Genomic DNA, 27,128 nt, shown 5'->3' on the forward strand with positions numbered 1-27,128 from the left:
ATATACCACAATTTACTTACTCATTTTACTGTTGATGGACATTTGGGTTTTTCTTGTTGGGGAATTTTAACAGGAATAGCCCTGCTCTGAAATTCTGGTACATATCTTTTGGTAAACATACTTGTATATCTATCTATAAGTTATAATCCTAAAATAAGAATTCTTGTGTTGTCCTTTTTTTTTTTTTTTTTTTAGAAATTTTACAATTTATATTCACATTTAATAGATGCCAAATGGTTTTCTTCAGTGGCTGTATCAATTTATACTCTAACCAACTGTGTATGATGTTTCTCTTTTCTTTTTGCCTCTCTCCCTCTTTTCCTTTCTTCTATTTATTTATGCATTCAACTCATATTTACTGAGCCTCTGGATTGGATTCTGGTTATCAAACGATGAGTTAAAAGAAGTTAAAGTGTGCATCCCAGGAATCCTCGCCTCCTTCATCTAGTTCAGTCAACAGACAGACAGGAAGCCCCCAACATCATCTGGGTTCTCAAAAAGTCTAAGCTGGGTCTGGGGTGGTCTATAATACCCAAATCTCCCTCCTGGAAAGTAATGTGGCAGAGCCTCTGAGGCTACTCGCTGCCCCCTACTGGGGAAAAGAATCTCTCCCCTCATCCTGAGAGAGGCTTAATCAAGCTCCCTCTTCTAGGAGCCAGTCAGTCACACATCTGACCACAACAGGAGCAGCTACTGGGCCCCATCATGTTCCTGGAGGCTTGGGGAACTTTTAGTTTGTTTTGTTTTCTTTGAGGTAAAATTCATATACATCACCATTTTCACAATTTTAAAGTATTTAAAGTATACAGTAGTCTCTAGTACACTCACAATGTTGTGCAACCATCACCACTAATTCCAGAATATTTTAGGCGCCCCAAGAATAAGCCTCACACTCATTAGGTAGTCATTCCCCACTCCCTTCTCCATCTACCCCCAGCCCCTGACAACCACTAATCTGCTTTTTGTCTCTGTGGATTTGCCTATTCTAAACATATGATATAAATGGAATCATACAATATGTAGGACCTCTTGTTTCTGGATTTTTCTCACTTAGCATGTTTTGAAGAATCATCTGTGCTGCATCATGCATCAATATTTTATTCCTTTTTATGGCTGAATAATATTCCATTATATGTCTATACCACATTTTGTTTATCCATTCATCAATTGATAGAGTTATTTCCACTTTTTTTCACTATTATGAATAATACTGCTATGAATATTCATGAATAAGATTAGGCTTAAATGTATGTTTTCATTTCTCTTGGGTATATACCTAAGAATGGAATTGCTGGGTCATATGGTAATTCTATGTTTAACATTTTGAGGACCCAACCTCAAAAGGACTCTCCCACAATGTCTGCACCATTTTAACTTCCCACCAGCAATGTATGAGTGTTCTAATTTATTTATATCTTTGCTAACATTTTTTATTTTCTGTGTTTGCTTTTTATTATAAGACACAGTATCTCACTGTGGTTTGGATTTGCATTTCCCTAATGAATAAAGATATTGACCATCCTTACATGGACTTACTGGCCACTTGTATATATTCTTTGGAGAAATGTCAATTCAAGTTCTTTGCTAATTAAAAACTGTGCTGTCTTTTTGTTGTTGAGTTATAAGAGTTCTTGATATATTCTAGATACTAGACTCTTACCAGATAAATGATATGCAAATATTTTCTTCCATTCTGTGGGTTGTCTTTTCACTTTCTCGATAGTGCCCTTTGACATACAAAAGTTTTTTAATTTTGATGAATTTTTTTCTTTGGTTGCTTGTGCTTTGGGTGTCATATCTAAAAATCTGTTGCCAAATCTACAATCATGAAGATTCTGTCTTATGTTTCCTACCAAGACTTTTTTTTTTCCCTTTCCCTGCCTACTCTTCTAAGAGTTTTATGGTTTTAGTTCTTATGTTTAGATCTTTGATCCATTTTGAGTTTTTTGTTTTTGTTTTTGTTTTTTAAGACAGAGTTTCACTCATCACCCAGGCTGGAGTGCAGTGGCGTGATCTAGGCTCACTGAAACCTCCGCCTCCCAGGTTCAAGCAATTCTCCTGCCTCAGCCTCCTGAATAACTGGAATTACAGTCACACACCACCATGTCCGACTAATTTTTGTATTTTTAGTAGAGACAGGGTTTCACCATGTTGGCCAGGCTGTTCTTGAACTCCCGACCTCAAGTGATCCACCCATCTTGGCCTCCCAAAGTGTAGGGATAACAGGTGTGAACCACCATGCCTGACCTTGAGGGTTTTTTTTTTTTTAATATGATGTGAGGTAGGGGCTCAACTTCATTCTTTTGCATGTGGGTATCTAGCTGTTCCAGCAGTGTTTGTTGAAGGAACTATTCTTTTCTCCATTTAATGGTCTTGCCATTCTTGTCAGAATCAATTGACCACAGAGGTATGGGTTTATTTCTGGATGCTCAATTCTATTCCATTGATCTGTAAGTTCACCCTTATGTTTTGATTACTGTAGCTCTGTAGTGAGTTTGAAATCAGCAAGTGTGAGTCCTCCAACTTTATTCTTTTTCAAGATTGTTTGGCTATTTGGGGTCCCCTGTGATTCCATATGCATTTTAGGATCAACTTGTCCATTTATGAAAAGCAAAAAAACAGCAGTTGCATTTTGATAGGGATTGCACTGAATCTATAAATCACTTTAGGGGAGTATTGCCATCTTAACGGTATTTTGGCTACTGTATTTCTATATAAATTTTAGAATCAGCTTACCAATTTCTACATTTTGCAGGCTTTTTAGCCTGCAAAAATTTTGATTGGAAACTAGTATTGGTTTTTGACATTGGCTGTTTCCTACTAAATTGCTAACTTCCATCTACCTGCACTGCCCATGGTCTTCCTTCTTAAAAGGTTTCCTACATCTGTTATCAAGGACATCCACACACCCACTCATATTAAACTACTAGAAAGCTTAATGCTTCCTTCTAATTAGAATATTTTCCTTACAGTGAGCTATGATTGTGCCACTGTACTCCAGCCTGGGTGACACAGCAAGACTCCATCTCTAAAAAATAATTTTTTCTAATAAAAAAAAGAATATTTTCCTCTTACAGAACAAGCTGAAATTACAGTGCATTTACCAGACCTACCTTTCTCTCAGCTTTTAAGGAGAAATAATTTATCTTAATTTATAAATTCATGCAAACAAAATCCTCCTATTCACAAGATTAAAAAATGGTTTTACCTGTATAGCAAAAGTACCAACTCCGCCTGAAGCACCTAAGATTAGAACACTGCAATGCAAAGGAAACCACAGTTAATGAGAATCTAAAGCAGATGTAACTGGATAAATGTTTTCAACATATAACTGGTTGATGATAAGATGATAAATAATTCTAAAAGAAAATAAAGTTATTCATCTTCCCAAGATGTATTACACAAGGATTTTTATTTTAGGTTCACCAAGAAACTGCAATTGCTTAAAATAAAGACATTCTATGAGCTCTGTACCAAGAATATCAAATACCGAAAATACCAATAATTTGTTGGTTTAAGACAGCTCAGATGGTCCTTTGTAACATCTGCCTTATAATTTTTCTAGGCTAAAATTGTTAGAGCTTCCTCTATGAGAGGGAGATTTGGGGCCCTTTTTAATTTGTTATGCTTAGCTGTTCTCTAAGAAAAATCACATTCCTGACTACATTCTCACCAAAGCGAAATAAACATCTTTTGTTCGGACATGTCAAGTTCATCAACTTTCATAAATGAAAATCAATTCCCATCCTCGATGTGGCTTCCTGTTAAAGCAGAGGAATGTGCCCAACCAGCACAACCATCCTCATACTGCATGTTCTTACCATGTTAACTCACGATAGCCTTGAAGACCAGGGTGCTGAGCCTGGATCAGTCAGGGCTGGAGGGTTGGGGGCGGGACAAGGGTGAAGGGGTGAGGGGTAGGGTAAGAGATTATGAACTCTCTGAAATTGTGAATTTCCTAAAATAACACGTAAAATTTGTGCGATGATGCATATGCTTATTGACAAGGAAAGGAATCTAGACCTATCATCCATTTCCCAAAGAAGTGTGCAATCCAAAAGAGAATCACCAGTCAAAAAACTACTTTCCATGCTCTTACATTTTATTCTTAAATTAAGGCAGAGCTTCAGAGAATTGCCTACTTGGACTGGATGGTTTCAAGTCCCAGAAAATTGTTTGTACTGTACTATGGTGTCATGCTACTGATCAAGGCTTAGGGACATTATAAAAAGTGATTGTTTGATATCTCATACTGTATTAGCTAAGGGGATATTGTTGACAGAATTCATGAGAATTCTCTTTATGATGGCTTACAAAAAAAATTTTTTCTGAACACTAAGTGGTGGCAGTATCTGTCCTACTTAACATCACCATAAATTGAGTAACTGCTAGTGTGGGTCCCTACTGCCTTGGCTGCTGGAAAGTGCAGGGAATTTTACCACCTATCTCTAGCAAGTACACCAAATCTTGGAAGATGCATTCTATCTATAACCTTAACCCTAGTTTCATTTCATTTTTTTCTATCTTGCCCAAATCACAGAAGGCTGTTTGTCACCCTTATTTATAGCTTAACAGTTACTACTAAAATTTCTGAGCAGTTGTTCCCTTTGAAATTAAAACCATTAAATGTAATTAAGACAAGTCTCCTTCCAAATTGTGTTCCTTCTAGAAGGATTTATAATTTCCAAAATTATAAAGACTAGAAGAAATTTTAAAGATCCTGTTAGGGTTCAGAAAACAATACCCCAGAGGATGTCACTTTGACACGCTGAGTACTTTGAAGTAAAGAAGCAGCCTCAGAACGAAGGTCTCTCTGACCTTCTCTTACCATCCCGGCCATGGTCTCTCATCCCTTCCCTTTGTCTCTCCTGAAGTGCAAAGGGAGGATTTCTCTGAAGTTCCCTCAGAAGGAATGCTATTTTCTTGGGCCCCCTCCCTATAATCTCACCAAACACAGAAGATTAACTCACATGAAAGAAGACTAGAGTAGGTGCCACACCCACAGCCCAGATGAATTTTGTCCTAGGCTACCGTCTGTTCTTTGGGCCCATTCATCTCCCCTCAAAATAATTGCTTTTCCTCTAAAATTGCCTACATACTCCCCTTCCCTCCATCCTATGAAGAGGGTATGTAGGCATCACCCATTTGGCCCTTCTTTGAGGTTCATACCTTGTGTGACTTCCATGCACCTGCACCTTATTACCTGCCCAGGTCTGCTGCCACCAACACTGACAGTGACCCCCCCTCCTCCAGTAGTAGAGCTGCCACACTGCCATGCATGCAGTGCAGAGACTAGAGGACCAGTTCACCCGGGGCCCACAACCACCACTGCTGGCCCTCATGCACAATGACCACAGTCCTGAGGACTAGTCCACCCAAAGCCTGCCATCCACACCAGCAGCAGGAATGCCATGTAACTGCATGTGTCACCTAGTGACCTGAGGACCAGACTGCCCGGCATCCCTATGTCCAACAAAAATGCCCAACAGGACAAGCGTGGTAGCTCACGCCTGTAATCCCAGCACATTGGGAAGCCGAGGCGGGCAGATCATGAGGGCAAGAGATAGAGACCATTCTGGCCAACATGGTGAAACCCCATCTCTATTAAAAATACAAAAATTAGCTGGGTGTGGTGGCACACGCCTGTAGTCCCAGGAGGCTGAGGCAGGAGAATTGTTTGAACCCAAGAGGTGGAGGTTGCGGTGAGCTGAGATGGCACCACCGCACTCCAGCCTGGCAACAGAGTGAGATGCTGTCTCAAAAAAAAAAAAAAAAAGTGCCTAACAGCCTCCACAAACTACAGCGTAAGCCACTGAGGAATTACTGACACCACTGACAGTGATTACAGCCAAAGAAATCATACAAAGATGCTGGGTGCAGTGGCTCATGCCTGTAATCCCAGCACTTTGGGAGGCCGAGGTGGGCAGAACATGAAGTCAGGAGATTGAGACCATCCTGGCTAACATGGTGAAATCCCGTCTCTACTAAAAAAATACAAAAAAATTAGCCAGGCATGGTGGCAGGTGCCTATAGTCCCAGCTACTTGGGAGGCCGAGGCAGGAGAATGGCATGAACCCAGGAGGCAGAGGTTGCAGTGAGCTGAGATCGCACCACTGCACTCCAGCCTGGGTGACAGAGCAAGACTCTGTCTCAAAAAGAAAAAAAAAAAAAAAAAGAAATCATACAGAGACTACACTACTGTGCTCACCCAGGAACAAAGCCAAAGCACTCTATTCAAACAACACAATAGATACATCTACAGGAAAAAGTACTGGAAGTACTAGCCAGAGCAATTAGGCAAGAGAAAGAAATAAAAGGCATCAAAATTGGAAAAGAGGATGTCAAATTGTCACTCTTTGCAGATGACATGATCTTACATATAGAAAAAACAAAAGACTCCACCAAAAATCTCTTAGAATTGATAAACAGATTCATTAAAGTAGCACAAAATCAACATACAAAAATCAGTAGCAGCCAGGAGCAGTGGCTCACGCCTGTAATCCCAACACTTCAGGAGGCTAAGGCAGGCAGATCGCCTGAGTCCGGGAGTTCAGGACTAGCCTGGCCAACATAGCAAAACCCATCTCTACTAATACAAAAATTAGCTGGGCATGGTGGCACATGCCTGTAGTCCTAGCTATTTGGGAGGCTGAGGTGGAAGGATCACTTCAGCCCAGGAAGGCGGAAGTTGCAATGAGCTAAGATCGTGCCACTGCCCTCCAGCCTGGGTTACAGAGCAAGACTCTGTCTCCAAAAAGAAATTTTTTAAAATAAATAAATATAAATAAAAATTTAAAAATCAGTAGCATTTCTATATACCAACAACAAACTAGCTGAAAAAGAAATCAATTTCATTTACAATAGCTACAAAAAAACCACTTAGGAATAAATTTAACCAAGGAGGTGAAAGATTTATATAATGAAAACTAGAAACACTGATAAAAGAAATCAAAGAGGGCTAGGCATGGTGGCTCACACCTCTAATGCCAGCACTTTGGGATGCCAAGTTGGGGAGGATCGCTTGAGCTCAGGAGTTCAAGACCAGCCTATCTCAAAAAAATACATATAAATTAAATAAATAAATAGAGAACACAAAAAAAAGGACATCCTATGCTCATGGATTGGAAAAATAAATGTTGTTAAAATGACCAAACCACCCAAAGCGATCTATAGACTTAATTCAAGCCTTATCAAAATATCAATGACATTCTTCACAGAAATTTTTTAAATCCTAAAATTTGCATGGAACCACAAAAGACCTTGAATAACCAAAACAATATGTGCGAAAATAAAAAAGCAGGAGGCATCACCCTACCTGACTTCAAACTATACCACAAAGCTACAGTAACCAAAACAACATGGTACTGGTATAAAAACAGACACACAGACCAATGGAACAGAAAAAAGAACCCAGAAATAAATCAACTTATTTATAGCCAACTGATTTATGACAAAGGCAACAAGAATTGATGTTGGCAAGAGGATAATTTCTTCAATAAATGGTGCTGGGAAAATTGGATATCCATATGCAGAAAAATGGAAACTAGATGCCCATCTCTCACCATATATAAAAACCAACTCAAAATGAATTAAAGACTTAAACACAAGACCCAAAACAAAACTATTAGAAGAAAGCATATGGGAATACAGGCAAAAATGATACAGGTAAGACTTTAAAAGCACAGGCAGCAAAAACATTAATAAACAGGACTATATCAAACTAAAAAACTCTGTACAGCAAAAGAAACAACCAATGAAGAGACAACCTGCAGAATGGGAGAAAGTATATTCAAACTCTACAACCAATAAGGGACTACTACCCAGAATATATAAGGAACTCAAAAAACTCAACAACAACAAAAAACTAGTAATCCAACTAAAAACGTGCAAAGGATCTGAATAGACATTTCTCAAAAAGAGAAAAATGATCAAGCATAGGCAAAAAATGCTGTACATCACTAATAATCAGGGAAATGTAAATTAAAGCCACAATGAGATCTCTCACCCTAGTTAGAATGGTTATTACCAAAAAGACAAAAAACAGGGCTTCCTTAGGCAGCACATATACTAAAATTGGAATGACACAAAGATTAGCATGGTCCCTGAGCAAGAATGACATGCAAATTTGTGAAGTGTTCCATATAGAAAAAAGACAAAAAAAATAAATAAATAAGTATTGGAAAAGATGCAGAGAAAAGGGGACTCTTATACACCTTTGGTGGGAATATAAGTTAGTATAGCCAATATGGAAAACAGTATGAAGCTTTCCTTAAAAGTAAAACTATCATAAGATCCAGCAATCCTACTACTGAGTATTTATCCAGAGGAAGGAGAATCAGTCATATCAAAGAGATATCTGCACTCCCATGTTTAATACGACACTATTTGCAATAGCCAAGATATGGAATCAACTTAAATGTCCATTAACAGATAAACAGGTAAAGAAAATGTGCTATATATACACAACGTAATACTATTCAGCCATAAAAAAGAAAGAATGAAATTCTGTCATTTGCGGCAACAGGGATGAGCCTGGAGGACATTATGTTAAGTAAAATAAGTCAGGCACAAGAAGATAAATACCACGTTTTCATTCAAGGGGGAGCTAGACAAGGCTGAGGTCACAGAAGCAGAGAGTAGAACTGTGCTTTATCAGTTGCCGGGAAGGGTAGCAGGGAGGGAAGAACAGGGTAAGGGTGGTTAACAAATACAAAATTACAGCTAGATAGGAAGAATAAGTTATAGTACTCTATAGCACTACAGGGTGAATATAGTTAATAATAATTTATTGTATACTTTCAAAAAACTAAAAGAGAGGATTTTAATGTTCCCAACACAAAGAAATAATCAATGTTTGACTTGAAGGATATGCTGATTGTTCTGATTTGATCATTACACATGGTATCCATGTATTGAAATATCACACTATGCTCCATAAATGTGTACAGTTATTACATATCAATATTAAAAGGAAATAAATAAATGTGTATAACTTTTCTCCTATTAATCTATTATCAGTTTATTTCAGCAGACTCAGTTACAGAACCTTCAGAGGGCAGAGGTAAAGTTAAAGTACCTTTTGCCCTGACAATTCAAACATAGCTTTAGTACTTTCTAAATGAGGGAAAAAAGTATGAGAAGTGCTTCAAAAATACATTCAAAAATTAATTCCCCCATGAAATATTTCACCCTCTTACTTTTGTCCATTCTTACAGAAGTGTTGCTAGTCAAATTCTCATTTAAGTTCCTCACAATGTATTACCTGCACTCTCCAACTTTTCCTCTCACTATTTCCTGAATGGAACTCTTTTCCTCTGAGACCCTGTTCCCCTCATTCTTCCCCCTACATTGCACACACACTGGCCCATTCCTCCAGGCTCTAGAATGCTATAATTACCTACTGAGGTCTCCCTTCCCTTGAAGGCCCAAGTCCCAGTTTTCCTCTCCAATACCCTTAACATAGCCTGGAACCTGTTATCTATACCACACGTCCTACTTCCCAAACTATTCTGCAAGCTCTTAAGGTCAGAGACCTCATATTATGCCCTGCACTGGCCGCAGTGCCCTGGATGTAGCAGATGCCTGATCAAAGTTTCTTGACTTTCAAAATCATCCATGGCCAGACATGGTGGCTTACGCCTGTAATCCGGCACTTTGGGAGGCTAAGGCGGGAGGATTGCTTGAGCCCAGGAGTTGAAGATCAGCCTGGGCAACATCATGACATCACATCTCTACAAAAAATAAAAAATAAATTATCTAGGTATGGTGGTGCTGAGGTGGGAGGATGGCTTGAGCCCAGGAGTTTGAGGCTGCAGTGAGCTATGATTGTGCCACTGTACTCTAGCCTGGGTGACAGAGTGAGACCTTGTCTCTAAAAAAAGAAATCATCCAATCACCATTATGTCCTACAATCAAGGCAACAATTGCTACTACCTCAAGTGAGGGGATCGCCTGGCTACTTGAAAGACTGCATTCAAGTTTCTTCCAATAAAGAAAAGCTTGAAAATAATTTCTAATTCTCTCTCTGTGAAGCTGGATACTAAATACAATGGCTACTTCAGGATCCAACTGCCAAATACATCTCCGACCTCACTATTGTCAGTTCATCTCTTCCCTATAACTCTTGATCCAAAGCAACTTCCTTCCCTCAAATAAAAAAGCAAAACTGTGTTTCACAGCAGGGCTTAGCAGGAGTGGTTCTGCAATAGCAGCTTCAGTTCCTTGTGCTACCACCTGATGGCGACCCCAAGTGCAAAAGCAGCAAGGAGCAGGTCCAATGCTTGTAAAGGAGCCCTGAGGACACATCGTTTTCTGGTCCTGTAAACTCCACATTTTGTGCATGTTTCAACCACATTTTTCTTCAAAGTCCCCAAAAAGAGAGTAGGCAAAATAAATTTTTTTTTTTTTTTTTTGAGATGGAGTCTCGCTCCTTCGCCCAGGCTGGAGTGCAATGGTGCAATCTCAGCTCACTGCAACCTCTGCCTCCCATGTTCAAGGGATTCTCCTGACTCAGCCTCTTGAGTAGCTGGGACTACAGGCGCCCACAACCACACCTGGCTAATTTTTTTGTATATTTAGTAGAGATGGGGTTTCACCATGTTGGGCAGGCTGGTCTCGAACTCCTGACCTCAGGCAATCCGCCCACCTCAGCCCCTCAAAGTGCTGGGATTACAGGCGTGAGCCACCACACCCGGCGGCAAAATAAATTTTCAAGCCAACATTAAGCCAGTCGGTCTTCTGAAGTCTGAAGTCTTGTGGCTCAACTAATTATTCTTGTTGTATTCATCACAGCACGTTCAATGCAAACGGAAGCAACTGCTGTTGCTGACCTCCCAATGGCCCTTCACTTAAGTCCTACACAGTGGGAATACTTTTTACCTAGCTTGCTGTAATGGCCACACTATATATTCGAATCTCACTGAAGTAGAAGCCTATTTGTGATAGTGAAGAAACGTGTGCTGTATTTGTTGGTTTATATAAAGTGTACAGAAGTACTCTACTTGAAAGAAGCACTGTTATTCAAAATCGCCAAGGTTTTTAATTGCATGCCGCTATTACTTCTTAAGTACACATATAGAGCTTCTTTGGAAGTCAGAGGGGATTGTACTAGTGACAGATATTTTTTAAATATGAGGAAAATATGAATAAGTATTACACTACTTAGGCATTCTTAAACCCTAAAATCTAACTTGCTCTGTCCTTTTTGCTTAATCTCTGAATTCTCCCTAAACATACATTAAGGCACTGAAGCAATGTTGGCTTCTTTCCCATGACTGAGTCACTTTTTATTTGGCATTTGGGCACCTAAGCCCTCTACAATCACAGTTTTCAGTATTGTAATCTTATGAGGTAGGGCACCAACCCCTTAGCTGCCTTACAAAAAAAAAAAAAAAAAAAAAAACACGAAACATGCTACAAAACAGCAAGACATCCAGAAGTAGAAAATCACCTTCAAGTTTCTATATTCTGACTTGATCCCAAAAATCTTTGAATGCCAGGGCTGGGTATCTAAAGTCCCAGGTTCAGGTCTCAACTCTCTCTCTAATGGAATCCCTGGCCCTCAGATTTGTCACCTACAAAATGATGATGACAGAAGTGTACTCTGGGAGTCAATGAAAAAGAACAGGTGCTTTCCATCTAATTTAAGCTTATATTTTGTTTCTCCACCTTTGAAACAGACATATATGGCCTTCACGATTGCCCCAGATTTATGGTGAAAAAAAGCCACATTATAAGATTAGAGTGTCATCTATTAAATCCTAATGACTTACAAACAAAGATGATTTAAATATGGTGAAATCGACCATCAGTAGAAACAAATGGTTCTAAGAAATAAGGATTATGTTGAAAATGTATCTCATCTTTCACCTTCACAAACTACTTTTTTTCTCAGCCTTGTGGAGGTTCTGAAACACACACGACTTCTAAATCGGGGGGAAAATAGATAAAAGATAGTAAAGTATCTTAGCATAATATGCCAGGTTTACTGTCTTAAACTGAGTGAGAAACTTAATCTGAATGAGTGGAAAAATATAGCTACAAAACAAATCAACCAAAGGAGACCAAGATAGCCTAGATTTATGTGTCCTCTTCTTCTAAGCCTCTGTAATTCATGTTGACATTCCCCAATTTACAGAACAGTTTGTGTGTGAATTAAATATTTAGAAAGTTAAACACATTTTCCCAAGAAAACAAAGCTATTTATATATCTTGGTAAGGTGGCCAGGGTAAGCCATTTATGAAGACTTAGTTAAGCCATAATCGACGAAGAACTTTATGCACAGGATAACAATGGCTTTGTTATCCAAAGTGTATTCAGAATTTCAACCAGGGGTAGTGGGAATGTATCCCCCCAAATGGGATAGGCAGTGAGAACCATCCCAAATCACTGGTTCCTTCAATCTTACACAGAAGCAGATAGAGGGAATAAATGCTTCTGACAGGCAGGGCATGGTGGCTCACACCTGTAATCCCAGCACTTTGGGAGGCCAAGGCAGGTGGATCACCTGAGGTCAGGTGTTCCAGACCAGCCTGGCCAACATAGTGAAACCCCATCTCTACCAAAAATACAAAAATTAGCCAGGCGTGGTGGTGGGCACCTATAATCCCAGCTACTCGGGAGGCTGCGGCAGGAGAATCATTTGAACCTGGGAGGTGGAGGTTGCAGTGAACCGAGATCACACCACTGCACTCCAACCTGGGCGACAGAGCAAGACTCCGTCTAAAAAAAAAAAAAAAAAAGAAAGAAAAGCTTATGATGGGTGACAATAGGGCATAAGACAGAGAGAAGTAGTGAGGTCAGAGGATTTACCATGGAGCCAATGAAGCCGAAGCCCTTCACTTACACAAGGCCCAGAGAGAAGCCCTAGCAATATTTTGCACAGACATGTTAGATATGAGTTCTAAATTTCTTTTCAAATAATTAATATGTCAGTATGTTCAATTCTTTGCCTTTTACTTTTAAACTTCCTCATAAAGCAACCTTTTACAATTACCTACTCCACCCTAACTCATTCTCATCACCTGCTCCACCCTGACTCATTCTAATCACCTGCTCTACCCTAACTCATTCCATCACCCGCTCCACCCTAACTCATTCCAATTACCTGCTACCTGCTCTGCCCTGACTCCCGCCAAAGCACTCACCCCGTCATTCTCTTTAAATTAGCCAATCGGAATTAGTTTAGTCTGTGCGGTCTAACCCTAGCCAATAGGCGAATGACAGAGCAGCAGGGGCCACGTGCATCAGGGATAAGAACCCCTTCCCCTCCCTTGTCCAAATGTGCACTTGCCATTGTTCCATCTGTAAGGGCGCACCCTTCTATATAGAAGTAACTGGCCTTGCTGAGAATTAAAATTTTATATTCGAGTGCTATTTCTTTTGTGGCACCGAAACTTTATATGTAACAGACATATGTTTTTGTAAAACTTGTAAAAGATATGCTAACCACAATCAGTTAAGATTGGTCTTTTTTCACTCTTACTCATCAGTCTTGCTTTTTTTCTCAGGTGATACTAGATCTGGCTAAAGGGAAGTTGATTGGAAATATATTTGTTTGAGGTTTAGTGGAAAATACTGATGTGGTTTGTAGTCACTTCTGTGTAGAGTTAAGTTATCCCTAGCTGTCCTAGTTTAAGAAATGCCTTCCAGAAATTTCTTCCTACCTCTCACTAAGTCAACTCACCTAAGCCACATGACATTTCCTTAAAGCTGTGTATCACTGCACCCAGCGTAGGGTCATGGGATTGGTTAGGGAGAAAGAAAGTTAAACAAGGTTTGAAATGTACAAAGCCAGAAGCTAGTCTGTGGAAAATTCCTCCAATTAAAAAAAGTAAGAATTTACAAGACAACACTATATGGAAGAGGTTAACAACAAACTAATCAGGATTGTTCATTAAAATACAACAGTATTTTAGGCTTATTCACTACACAAGAAAACATGAAATGCCTTGAAATCTGTAAACCAAAAATAAAATTCTAAGGCCCCAGCCATCTGAATGGACTCCTCTTCTTGGCCAAGGACATTCCAGAGTTGCCTGAAAATCTAGTTCTGCTCATGATGGGAGAGGAGGTTGCAGGCCTCATTATACCCCTGCAGCATTAACATCAACACAGACCTTCAATCTGATAGGAAATATTTACAGTATATTCTCTCTAAAGCTGGCTACTTGGAGGCTTCACCTGCATGAAAAACCTAGGTCTCTACAACCTCTTATCTTAACCCAGACATTCCATTCCACTTATAAATCTTTCAACCAACTGCCAAGAGAAAATTTTTAAATCTACCTATCACCTGGAAGCCACCCTCTTCAAGAGGTCTCACCCTTCAAGATCAGACCAATGTAAATCTTATGTGTATTGATGGATGTATTGTCTTCCACAAATATATAAAAGCAAGTTGCACCCTGACCACCTTGGGTGCATGTCATCCTGAGGCTGTGTCACAGGCGTGTCCTTAACCTTGCCAAAATAAACTTTCTAAATTGACTGAGACCTGTCTCAGATATTTTGGGTTCACAAATCTTATAGCTCCTATATAAAAGGAACTTGGAAGACATTGTTCCAAATTTGACAATCTTACATTTTACATGACACGAACAATAATGAGTAGTGCTGAGGAAGGTGAGAGAGCAGGGTTTATGAACAATGTCAGGTTTTGGCTTAGGATAAACCACAATTAACTGACATTAGGATTACAGAGGAAGAGTTGCGGTGGTAGTTGGTAAGTGTTGTTTTGTTCAAGTTGAGTCTGAGATATAAAGAGAACATCTAACTGGAACTCAGTAAGGGGATAGAGTTAGAAATACAGATCTGCAAGTTACCAAACTATAAGTAGAAGCTGGGAGTAGATGAGATAACCCTGGGAAACAAAAAGGAAGAATAGAGTGGAATACTGGGAAAACAGCACATTTAAAGGGCTGGAGGAAGAAGTGGGGGCTTCTAAAAATGACAAGAAATGGTCAACAACAAAAAAAGAAAACTCAAAAGTCTTAATGTCCCTGAAACCATACAAAAAGTAAGTATTTAGGAAGTGGTCAACAATGCCAGATACTTCAGAGAGATCAAATTAAAATAAGAACTGAAAAATGTCTTTGGGCTTGGCAACTTAAGTCACTTAAGTTAGCTACAACCCCAGTGAGGGCAGGTGCAATTGAAAGGCAAGGCTAGAAGCTAGATTACAGTCCATTGAAGAGTCAATGACTTCTAAACCTCACGAGATAGTTAATCTAGTCACTTAGAAAGCTACTGTATAAAACACAAATTTCCAGGAGTGAGGTTTCTGCTATTTTTTTAAGTGCCAACCGCCCCCGCCCCCCCACCCAGGACTCCCTGGAAAATAGACCTGAAGCAAAGGAAGATTCATTTCCATCACACTGACCAAGCCAGAGCCTCCACTCTCACTCTCCTTGCCTCCTCAACCCCTTACTTTGTTTATGCAAGAAAACAGCTGGGGTTTCTTTCTACTTCCCCTTACCCCCCTAACAATACAACCCACTCAGGTGCAAATGAAAACTTAAAGTCCAAAAGGGTAATGGGCTTGGGGAGTGGGAAGAAACAGGTGGTGGTGGGGTGAAGAAAAGGCCTTAGAATGCATTTGAAAGAAGAAGGCTGTCATTTTAATTTTAATATAAGCATATTGGTAGGGAATAAACCCAATGTTTTTAAGTCTGGGCCTAATTCTATAATTCTATAACAGAATTAATCAGACACCTAATTTACACTTACATGACAACATTTTACTGCCATAAAACCTAATATCAAAAAAAAAGTATTCTTAAATTCACTTCATTGAGTTGCAAGTATATACAATTTAAAAGTGAAATTTATTTTGTGGAGGAGGAATAGTTCAATTCCTAACTCTGTTGCCCAGGATGGAGTGCAGTGGCACAATCTCGGCTCACTGTAACCTCCACCTCCCGTGTTCAAGCAATCCTCCCACCTCAGCCTCCCAAGTAGCTGGGACTACAGGCATGCAATACTACACACCTAACACCTTTTAATACTTCTGTCAAACAGTGAAGTACAACTTTCCTGGCAAGACATGAATTTCAGGCAGAGCATGAAATATTCAAGTGCACCCATGACCCTACCAATAAATAAAACCATCAAATCTTACCATATTCAAAAAATATCCGGTTGTAACAACTTTTTAAAAAAATTTCTACTTATCTTGAGAGCCCTAAATTATCTATGTGTTCCTACTGAACAAATCATGAAGAAACTATAGATGGGCTGATAAAAAGGAAGTAATTTTCACTTGACATTTTTTCTTTTTTTTTGTTTTGAGATGGAGTCTTGCTCTGTCACCAGGCTAGAGTACCATGGTGCAATCTCAGCTCACTACAACCTCCAACTCTGTGGTTCAAACGATTCTCCTGCCTCAGGCTCCCAAGTAGCTTGAACTACATGTGTGTGCCACCATGTCCAGCTAGTTTTTGTATTTTTAGTAGTGACGGGGTTTCACCACGTTGGCCAGGATGGTCTCGATCTCCTGACCTCGTGATCCACCCACCTCGGCCTCCCAAACTGCTGGGATTACAGGCATGAGCCACCGCGCCCGGCCTCACTTGACATTTTCTAATGATATCAATGTGTGGACAAAATGACAGTATTATATGACATCAAGAATAAACTATTTCCTTGGTTCACTGATACTCAGCTGCTGCAGAAAAGTAACTACAGAACAAAGGGAAAAAAAGGTAAACATCACTAAACCCTTAGAAAGATTTGTCCTAATTTCAAATAAGCTGTTTGCTATAAAGAAATCCTATAAAATCTTCCAAGGTGCTGATAGGTGTTTTTGTCATTGTTAATTTTGTTTTTTTTTTAATTAACTGATTAGAAAAAACAGATGATTCATCTTTGATAACAAACACTGATCTGCTTTGTGCAGACTAAGGCATGCCTTAATGCCAATAGCTAACAGAAAAAGAACAGTTATTGCTTAGCATATTGAAGCCAAAATATGCTCCATCAATCACAATGAATAGTCAAATGGAAAATCCACTTTGGACACTGGAACTTCTGAGTTTAGGTACAATAAAATCTCATTATAGAATTTCTTCATTAAAAGTATTTTTACAGTATTTTAAGGTGCTCACATCTCTCATGTGACTCTCACAAATAAGCAGTTAAAAGAGGTAGGCCATTATTATAACCCATGTGTAGTAATTTCAGTAAACCGAAATTTCTGAGAGCAGCAAGTACCAAGTGCTATGGTCTGAATGTTTGTAATGTTTGTGTCCCACCAAAATTCATATGTTGAAATCCTAACCCCAAGGGTGATGGTATTAGGAGGCAGGGTGATTAGGTCATGCAAGCAGAACCCTCATGAATGGGATTTGTGCTCTTATAAGAAAGAGAGACCCCAGAGATATCCTCACCCCTTCCAGAATATGAGGACAAGCGAGAAAGCACTGTTAAAGAACCAGAAAGTTGGTCCTCACCAACAGACATAAAACCTGATGTCACCTTGATCTCAGGCTTCCCAGCCTCCACAACTGTGAGAAATAAATTTATCTTGTTTTTAAGCCACCAGTTTATGGTATTTTGTCTTAATAGCCTGAACGGACTAAGACAGCAAGGTCTCACTGTGCTCACTGAGTCACTCAGGACAAATGCATCCTACAGGTCACAACATGTGAATGCAGCAGAAGTCCATGATGTGAATTATTGAGACTCTTTGCAATGGGTTTCACTCTAGATTGGTTAACATTGGCTAAATCAATAAACAGACCCAACTCAATATAACATATCATCACCTAATAAGGTGTAAAACTTTCCATTTCTCAAAGCTCTCCTCAAAACCTACACTGTCCTATGCTCATAAACTCAGAGGAAACCACAAAGAGACCATAAATAAATAGCATGTGGTCACCTGGTTAGTTAATGGCAGAACAGGACCCAGGGCTTCAACTTCCCAGTTCCAGGCCATTGTTGCTTAAACAGAAGATAACAGAGTACCAAAGAATTACCCACAAAGCCAACAACAAACTGAGGACTCACACCAATGTCTCTGAGAAGAGACAGATCTTTGTCTCTAAATTTTTAAATGTTTTCTTATCTTCTAAATTGTTTTTTACAGTATATTAAAAGTAAGTCCACAGAGCCCTGAACCAGTAAAAGAAATGAGAGCTCTCTAACAATAGTGCACATATAGTCATGCAGGCATAGAAAACATAATGTTTTTAAAGGAAAAAACAAAACAATAAAACCAATGCTGTTGCAGAGTCTACAATTACAATACAGGTCTAAAAATCTTCAATAAGGTTTTTGCAAGGTTATTAACTACGAGAAACCATTAGAAAAATCTATGTTGTCAAAACTAATTTAATTTAAACAAAGTGTTGACCAAAATGGCAACTTCAAGAAAGATAAGCCACAATAGCTTAAAAAGTAAACAGGGTTGACCTTTAGAATATTTACCTTGAATTCTAAGATAAAGGGTAGCACCTCATTAGATGAATAGCTTTCATAAGCTTTCAAAAATACAGCTATTAAACTCTCATTAAATTTAATGTTCTATCACCGAACACATTAAATGTAAAGTGCAATGTTTCATAACAATAAAACAGAATCACACAGACTTTAGTTATGTTACCAGCACAATCCTTAGCAATAAAAAAAAACTAAATTATTTTAATTTATTATAGTTTGACCTACAGCTCTTTCCTTCCTTACAATTGTTAAATGGTTCTTAGTATCTAGTTTTCTCAACTAAAAACAAAATCATAAGTTTTCTCTATGATGGCAACTTTCTAAAATACAAAGAACACCATAATCTCCTTGCTAACAACAGTAGCCACCATTTACTGAGTGCCTCCCACCTGCCATAAACTGTGTCACCAGTTTAATGTGCATTACCTCATTTAACCTTCAAAACAAAACTCATTAAAAAGTGAGTGAGTGGGTCACCCACCTGGAAAGCAACAGAATCTCCATATAAACTCAAGTACATCTGAGACATTTCTGGTCACCATGTTGCTGCTAACCCAAATGAGTACATGCTCAGGGCATTGGGGAATCAGAATTGACCTAATGGATATTAGGCATTGAGACTGAGAGAACTTAAGAATATTCAATAGTTGTGCAGTCTCTTTATAGAAATATGCAAGTGTGAGAATAACACTTGGGAGAGGTAGGGAAAAAACATCTTCACCTTGACATCATTCTTTAGAAACTGTATGGGATGATTCTTAACCTTTTTAGGAATTTCATTAAAAAAAGATATGGATCTTCTTCCTAGAGAATCACATATAAAATTTTGCATTATTTTGGAAGGTTCTGACTCCTAAAGTCCATTCCATCCACACATCTCAGTTAAAAAATTCCCAAGTGATTGGGCTGAGAATCCACAGAATGAAGCTAAGAAAGTGCAAACTGACACAAATAGAATGCTTTGGAAATTGTTTTCAAATGTTAGTACAGCTCTGTTCGTGTAAATGATACTAAATTTCAAAGCTCTGACAAATCTACTGCAAGGAACTCACAGAAGGAAAGAAAAGAGGTTTAGATGCTGCCACTGACTGATACACTTACCGTTTTCCTGTGCAATTCTTGTCATTCAGGCCACCAACTTTGTTTATAGCAGACCAGGCTGTGAGAGCCACATATGGCAAAGAGGCAGCTTGAGTATGAGTGAGTGATTTGGGTTTGTGAGAGACCTACATTTGAAGACAACAGTCAAAAATAAGCAATGACTTGCAAACCTATGAACACAATTAAGCACATTTACCTTCACAGGAATCCAGCTGACCCTTGAACAACAGGGGTTTGAATTGTGTAAGTCCACTTATACGTGGATTTCCTGCCTCTACCACCTCTGAGACCAGCAAAACCAATCCTTCTTCTTCCTACTCCTCCTCTTTCTAGTAACTTGAAGACAACAAGGATGAAAATCTTTATGATGATCCACTTAATGAATGGTAAGTATACTTTTCTTCATGATTTTTTTTTTTTGAGACAGTCTCGCTCTATCGCCCAGGCTGGACTGCAGTGGCGCGATCTTGGCTCACTGCAAGCTCCACCTCCTGGGTTCACGCCATTCTCCTGCCTCAGCCTCCTGAGTAGCTGGGACTGCAGGTGCCCGCCACCGCACCCAGCTAATTTTTTGTATTTTTAATAGAGACGAGTTTCACCATGTTAGCCAAGATGGTCTCGATCTCCTGACCTCGTGATCCGCCCGCCTCGGCCTCCCAAAGTGCTGGGATTACAGGCGTAAGCCACCGCACCCGGCCTGTGATTTTCTTAATAACATTTTTTCTAGCTTCCTTTATTGTAAGGATATAGTATATAATACACATAACATATTCTATCTTCCTTTATTGTAAGAATACAGTATATAATATACATAACATATTCTAGTTTCCTTTATTGTAAGAATACAGTATATAATATACATAACATATAAAATATATGTTAGTTGACTTTTTGAGATGGAGTCTTGCTCTGTCACCCAGGCTGGAGTTCTGTGACGCAATCTCAGCTCACTGCAACCTCTGCTCACTGCAACCTCCGCCTCCCAGGTTTAAGCAATTCTCCTGCCTCAGCCTCCCAAGTAGCTGGGACTACAGGCACCCGCCACCATGCCCGGCTAATTTTTGTATTTTTAGTAGAGACAGGTTTTCACCATATTGGCCAGGCTGGTCTCGAACTCCTGACCTTGTGATCCACCCACCTTGGCCTCCCAAAATGCTGGGATTACAGGCGTGAGCCACTGCACCTTAGTTGGCTTTTTAGGTTATCGGTAAGGCTTCTGGGCAATAGTAGGCTATTAGCAGTTAAGTTTTAGGGGAGTCAAAAGATGTAGGTGCATTTTCTACCTCACAGCGGTAGGTGTACCAACTCCTGCATTGTTCAGGGGTCAACTGTATTTTCATAGATAAATCTATAAAATTATTCCAGTTCAGTGTTTGTTGCATACCTTACTCCAAGATTATCCTTAATAGATATTGCATAGCTCTATCTGTTTCATATCTTGGAGTAGGGTAAGCAATATGCATACCCTACTCCAAGATTATCCTAATAAATATTGTATAGAATAGCTCTACCTGCCTCACAGATGTTCAATAAATGTTATGTAGGCTACAATATCAGATATAACTACTTCATTGTTTATAAAAAGACCACATCAATATTCCCATTAGTCCTGAAGTAAATCCAAATAAACCTTGAACTCTCAAAAACACATCCTAATTAGTTTTTGAGATCAGCTGTTTCCTCTACTCTCATTTTCTGGAAAGGAAATCTTTCTAGGTTTTCTCTAATCTCAGTAACAACCTTTTTCCCCTTCCTGCCCTCCCTTCTGTAGCCAATTTCCTCAATGTTAACCCCTTTCTCTCTATTGAATTTGTTGGTCTCCTGACTGTATTTGATTAGACTCCTGTTTTTAGTTATTCAAAATCGCTGGATATTTCCATGTCTCCATTGATGACTAATCCATCCTCTCTACTGCCTATATCTGCTTTCAACTATTTATCTAGGGTAAAACCAAGCAACACAGCAGGGTTCTAGGTCTCATTCCAAATCCCTGCTCCACGAGAGAAAAACAACGTTAGCAGGCAGTGTTACTGAATGGCATCAAATACTTTTTTAATCTCTCAAAAATTCCTATATTCTATATTATCTCTTTATAAACTGCCCCATCAAGCATAAACTAGATCTGAAAAACACCAATTATTTCAGAGATATTTGCCAGTCTTTGTTTAAACTTTCTTATGCATTTCAGCAGAGTTGGTAAGTTACCTCATTCCCACTGACTACAACAAACTCTGAAAGAGTGCCTTGTTTCCAAGGAGGAACTGCAGCCCAGACCTGAAACACACACACACAGACAGCTTCATTAGAAACACAGATATTTTCTGACCAAAGCTAAGCATGAAAGTGTTCCCTAATATATACCCTGTGCTGTGAAAAACACAGAAGTCAGCACTACACCAAGCAGGAGTGTTATTTTCATGATATAAATTTATTACTTAGTATGATTCTGGATTTATCAAGTCAAACCACGCTGGAAGCAGATGCCAGCATATCCTGCTGCATTTACTGACTACTTCAAGTCCCAGTAAGACCACAATCTCTGGGGTTTGAGTCCTGGCTCCACCACTTATTAGCTATGAGACCTCTTTATAGCTTGGCTTCCTCATCTGTAAACTGGGCCTAACTTTATCTACCTCAGAGGGACTAAATGACTTATTTTATAAAAAGCAACCAGAACAGTGTTAGCTATGATTATGAACTATCATTTCTTGGTACAAAAGTTCAAAGTGACAAGTGACAGGTGATTATACCAAACTTAAGCTATTTTAAAGCCATCTCATCCATAAGGTAGAAATTGTCATTTAAAGGCCCTTTCAAGGAAAAAAAATACCCTAATCCTATATATTTTAAAGTCTTGCATTTCTTAAGTACTAAATTTAGAAAACACAAACTCAAGTACAGTCAAGATATTTTGGAATTGTTTGTGAAAAAATGTAACAACAGAACCAAAAAAGTAACGGTTCTAGTCAAAGCTCAGTATATTTGTTGAAAAAAAGAAAAAAGTTCAACAGCATAGAATATACTTCTGAAACAGAATGAAATTTGCACATTTAGTAAAGGAATATGTGGGAGTTCAGTCAGGGTGGTGGGAAAAATTGTAAGAGGAAAAATTATAAAGATAGTTATAGGAAGTAGACACAAACCTACTTGGAAGGCCGGGGGTGTTGCACAGCTTCAGTAAAAGATTTGGCTGAAAGCAGCCTAATTCTCTTTACCTTGAGTTGACAGCAATAGAGCAAATAACTAGAGAATGTGGGGGAGTTTATCTAAACAGTTTGTTTACTCACGTGGTCCTAAGACCAATCTTTGATCTTTCATGGATGCATGATTGCTCGCTACTGTTGCGGGGGCAGGGCAGGGTCGGCAATGTTAATTACCCTCTAGTGGTGTTTACTCGAAACCTACATCATTTAATCTGTACTAAATAAATGCAAACTTTGTCAGTTTATGGGGCGGATGCTGCACATTCAGGGAGCAGAAGCCCCTTAGCCGCACTGACAGGCAAAATATCTGTGTCATTGTGCCTCTCTCATCTGTCGCTGGATCAGGATCTGGGGGTTGGATCCCCGTAGGAATAGTGGCATTTCCTAACTCACCTCATCTCCAGGCTTGAAGTATTTCACATCAAGCCCACATTCCATCACCACACCAGAGACATCCCGACCCAGAGTCAGAGGAAATTCTTCTCCTTTGATTTTCATGTGTAAAGGATCACGCTTCATATTTAAAGCTGTAGCTCCATAACCACCTGTAAAATACAATTTATCTGTTTCCTCCAAATGTAACTATAAATGCTTTTAAAACTACTACAGGGTTACAGTCTGGTACAATTTTAGGTCTTCAAGATGTAGATTATAAATCATTCTATTACAAAGACACATAAGTGTATGTTCACTGCAACACTATTCACAATAGCAAAGACATGGAATCAACCTAACTACCCATCAATGATAGACTGGATTAAAAAACTGTGGTACATACACACCACGGAATACTATGAAGCCATGAAAAGGAACAAGATCATGTCCTTTCCAAGGACATGGATGGAACTGGAGGCCATTATCCTTAGCAAATTAACACAGGAACAGAAAACCAAAGTGGGAGCTAAATGATGAGAACACATGGACACAGAGGGGAACAACACACACTGGGGTTTTTCAGAGGGTGGAGGGTGGGAAGACGAAGAGGATCAAGAAAAATAACTAGTGGGTGTGAGACTTAATACTTGGGCGATGAAATAATCTGTACAACAAACCCCCATGACACAAGCTTACCTATGTAACAAACCTGCACTTGTACCTCTGAACTTAAAAGTTTTTTAAAAAAGTAATCAACCTTATAATTTTTTGCCATTACATGGGAAAGCATAAAAGGATTTTCCTTAAAAAAAAATTTACTTGGAAGTGATAGTCACTTATTAAACTAAAGCCACCATTGTTCAAAATATTTTTGAAATTCAAATTTTGAAACTGTCTTCAGAACTTTTAGTATTATCTTTTATACAGTTTTGCTTTGTTCTTTGAAGATGATGTCTTTATTAACGTATTCATGTCTTTATTAACGTATTCATTCACGAACTTTTTAAACAACAAAATATTTGGTGCCAGGTCTGGTGAAGACAAATGTTAAGCTGTTTGAAGTCAATAAATAAATAAGGCAAGAATATAAAGTACTTGATGCTGACAACAGTTTACGAGTAATGATCCCCACATCCTTAAAAATGTTTCTAGAACAACATCTTTGAAATAAATTGGAATAAATTTCTGAGTGATAAAAAGCCACTTGGCTGCATCTGTTCTGATGTGTAAAATCAAGTTGTTTTATTTCACATCTATTTATTTATTTATTTTATTTTTTTGAGACAGGGTCTCGCTCTGTCATCAGGCTGGAGTGCAGTGGCATGATCTCGGCTCATTGCAACCTCTGCCTCCAGGGTTCAAGTGACTCTCCTGCCTCAGCCTCCTGAGTAGCTGGGACTACAGGCACACACCACTACAGCCAGCTAATTTTTGTATTTTTAGTAGAGACAGGATTTCACCATGTTGGCCATGATGGTCTCAATCTCCCAACCTCGTGATCCGCCCGCCTCGGCCCAAAGTGCTGGGATTACAGGCATAAGCCACCGCGCCCGGCCTATTTTATTTATTTTTTTAAGAGATGAAGCCTCGCTCTGTTGCCCAAGTGCAGTGATGTGATCTTGGCTCACTACAACCTCCACTTCCTGGGTTCAAGCCATTCTCATGCCTCAAGCTCTGGAGTAGTTGGGATTACAGGTGTGCGCCACAACGTCTGGCTAATTTTGTAGAAACAGGGATTCATCATGTTGGCCAGGCTGGTCTCAAACTCCTAGGCTCAAGCGATCCACCCACCTTGCCTCCCAAAGTGCTGGGATTACAGGCCCATATATTTTTATTTTTAAGAATATTTACAGGCCAGGTGTGGTGGCTCACATCTGTAATCCCAGGACTTTGGGAGACCAAGGTGGGAGGATTGCTTGAGTTCAGAAGTTCAAAACCAGCCTAGAGCTCATCTCTACTAAAAATTTAAAAAATTAGCCAGGCATAGTGGTACATGCCTGTAGTCCCAGCTACTCAGGAGGCTGAGGCGGGAGGAATGCTTGAGCCCAGCAGTTTGAGACTGCAGTAAGCCATGATCACACCACTGCACTCCAGCCTGGGTGACAAAGCAAAGCTCTGTCTCAAAAAAAAAAAAGAAAAGAAAAGAAAAAGAATACTTATATAAGTATCAGCTAAATAAAACTGAAAACATTCTTTTTATTTTTTGGTTCAAGTAAATTTGCTACTCTATAATAATCCAGAGTAATTTATTATATGGCTTCCATATACAACATGACTTTTCTCAGACCCAAAACTATCTGTTATTCTCTCTTCTGCTTGACATTTTTCTGAGAACATGTCTGCCATGTGAGGCTCTCCATGACAGGCACCCTGCCTACCTCTCCAGTGTCATGTACCACTCACTCCCTGCCCCACAACACATGCTCCACAGTCACTAGCCCGCTCTGTATGTCTCCCCTTGCCCCGCACCCACTCCTGTGGGCAATCCATTAGTTCTTAGGGATGAGGAGAAAGCAGCAAAGGAGCCTAAGGTGGCAGTTTAAAGACGTTCAATGCTGCTGACAGGAGACAGGTTTTCAAATAAGGTCCAAAGATGCTAAGAGGCTTTAAAACAAACACACAAGCCTGGATCTAACAGACCTTTGGTAACCCTGCCAGGAGCAGCTGCTGTGTAGTGTGCTTTTGAGAGAATGGGAAATAAGGGACTGGAGACATGAGAAGACTGAACTCTCTTTAAAACAGTTTTGTTGTAAAGGGAGCAGAAAAATGGAGCAGTAGCTCGAAGTGGCAGCTGGGATGGACAGAGGACTTTTGAGTGGCTTTCTTTTTTTTCTTTTTTTTTTTTTGAGACAGAGTCTTGCTCTGTTGCCCAGGCTGGAGTGCAATGGCGTGATCTCGGCTCACTGCAACCTCCGCCTCCCGGGTTCAAGCGATTCTCCTGTCTCAGCCTCCTGAGTAGCTGGGATTACAGGCATGCGCCACCATGCCCGGCTAATTTTTAGTAGAGACGGGGTTTCTCCATGTTGATCAGGCTGGTCTCGAACTCCTGATCTCAGGTGATCCACCTGCCTCGGCCTCCCAAAGTGCTGGGATTACAGGTGTGAGCCACCGTGCCCAGCCTTTTCCTTCTTCTTAAGAAAGGAGAAATAACAGCAAATCTGTATGCTAATGGGGATGATCCAGTAGAAAAGAAAAGACTGATGATGCAGGAGACACCTGCTGGAATGATATCCCAGAGTAGGTGAGAGGGGATGGGATCAGAAACACAAGCCGAGGGCTGGCCTTATGTGAAAGCAGTGACAGTTAATCCATACAGCAGGAGGGAAGGTAGAAGATACGGAGAGAGATGCTGACAGGTGGGTAGCTTGCATGAGTTGTGTTACTAATAAAAAATCAAGACACATGGGATAAAGTGTTTGAAAGGTCGGAAAGTCCCAGAAAATCTAAGCTGATGGCCATTATACCAACATTACACATTTGCCATCTGGGGAGTTAGGATTATACTCTGTCAGGGAAAAAAAAACAACTTCACTTGTAATATTCACAAAAGTCATGTGCTTCACTTTTCCTGCCTTACATTCCTTTTCCACTGCTAAAGATAATTATACAATTATCCACTGAAACTTCTATGTGGTTTGAACAACAGAAGTGGATATTCAGCCATGTCAAACTTTAGCTGCTGTTTAAGAGCTGCAGAAAGGTTTCAGTCCTCTTCGAGATACAGAGCCTGCAGCCCACGGTTGTTTTTAGTTTTCTTGGTCCCCTGTATGCTAATGCATCTACTGAGTAGTCTTGGCTCACTGTTACTATCTAACAAGCCCCTGAACCCAGAATGTAGTCAGCTGGCAGTTAGTAATTGAGAACCTGTTTGGTGACACGGATGACTGAATGGGGCCCTTAAGTGTTCCATCCCATTGACAGGGGTTGACACCTTGACTTGTTCAGAGAATTGGGCCAATTTTAAAAATCCTAAATCTGTCATCAGTTTAAAGACTTTAATCCCATCTAAA

The 27,128-nt window shown here is 39.6% G+C and overlaps 1 protein-coding gene and 1 non-coding gene across 2 annotated transcripts in view; one reads left to right on the forward strand and one right to left on the reverse strand.

Annotated features, from left to right (window-relative positions):
* The window catches only part of RTN4IP1 (reticulon 4 interacting protein 1), a 56,074-nt gene that overhangs the window by 26,270 nt on the left and 2,676 nt on the right, over positions 1 to 27,128 (reverse strand). Inside the window, exons 2-5 of the mRNA XM_054557930.2 lie at positions 23,137 to 23,288; positions 21,746 to 21,814; positions 19,541 to 19,665; positions 3,209 to 3,257 (exon numbers count right to left, since the gene is read on the reverse strand). Coding sequence (XP_054413905.1) covers positions 3,209 to 3,257; positions 19,541 to 19,665; positions 21,746 to 21,814; positions 23,137 to 23,288 — 395 coding nt within the window. The remainder of the gene's footprint in view (positions 1 to 3,208; positions 3,258 to 19,540; positions 19,666 to 21,745; positions 21,815 to 23,136; positions 23,289 to 27,128) is intronic.
* LOC112134001 (U6 spliceosomal RNA) lies at positions 8,044 to 8,147 on the forward strand. The gene has a single exon (XR_002915596.3). It is a non-coding gene; the product is annotated as a U6 spliceosomal RNA (small nuclear RNA).

This window comes from Pongo abelii, chromosome 5 (genome assembly GCF_028885655.2).
Source record: "Pongo abelii isolate AG06213 chromosome 5, NHGRI_mPonAbe1-v2.0_pri, whole genome shotgun sequence".
Classification (NCBI taxonomy): Eukaryota; Metazoa; Chordata; class Mammalia; order Primates; family Hominidae; genus Pongo; species Pongo abelii.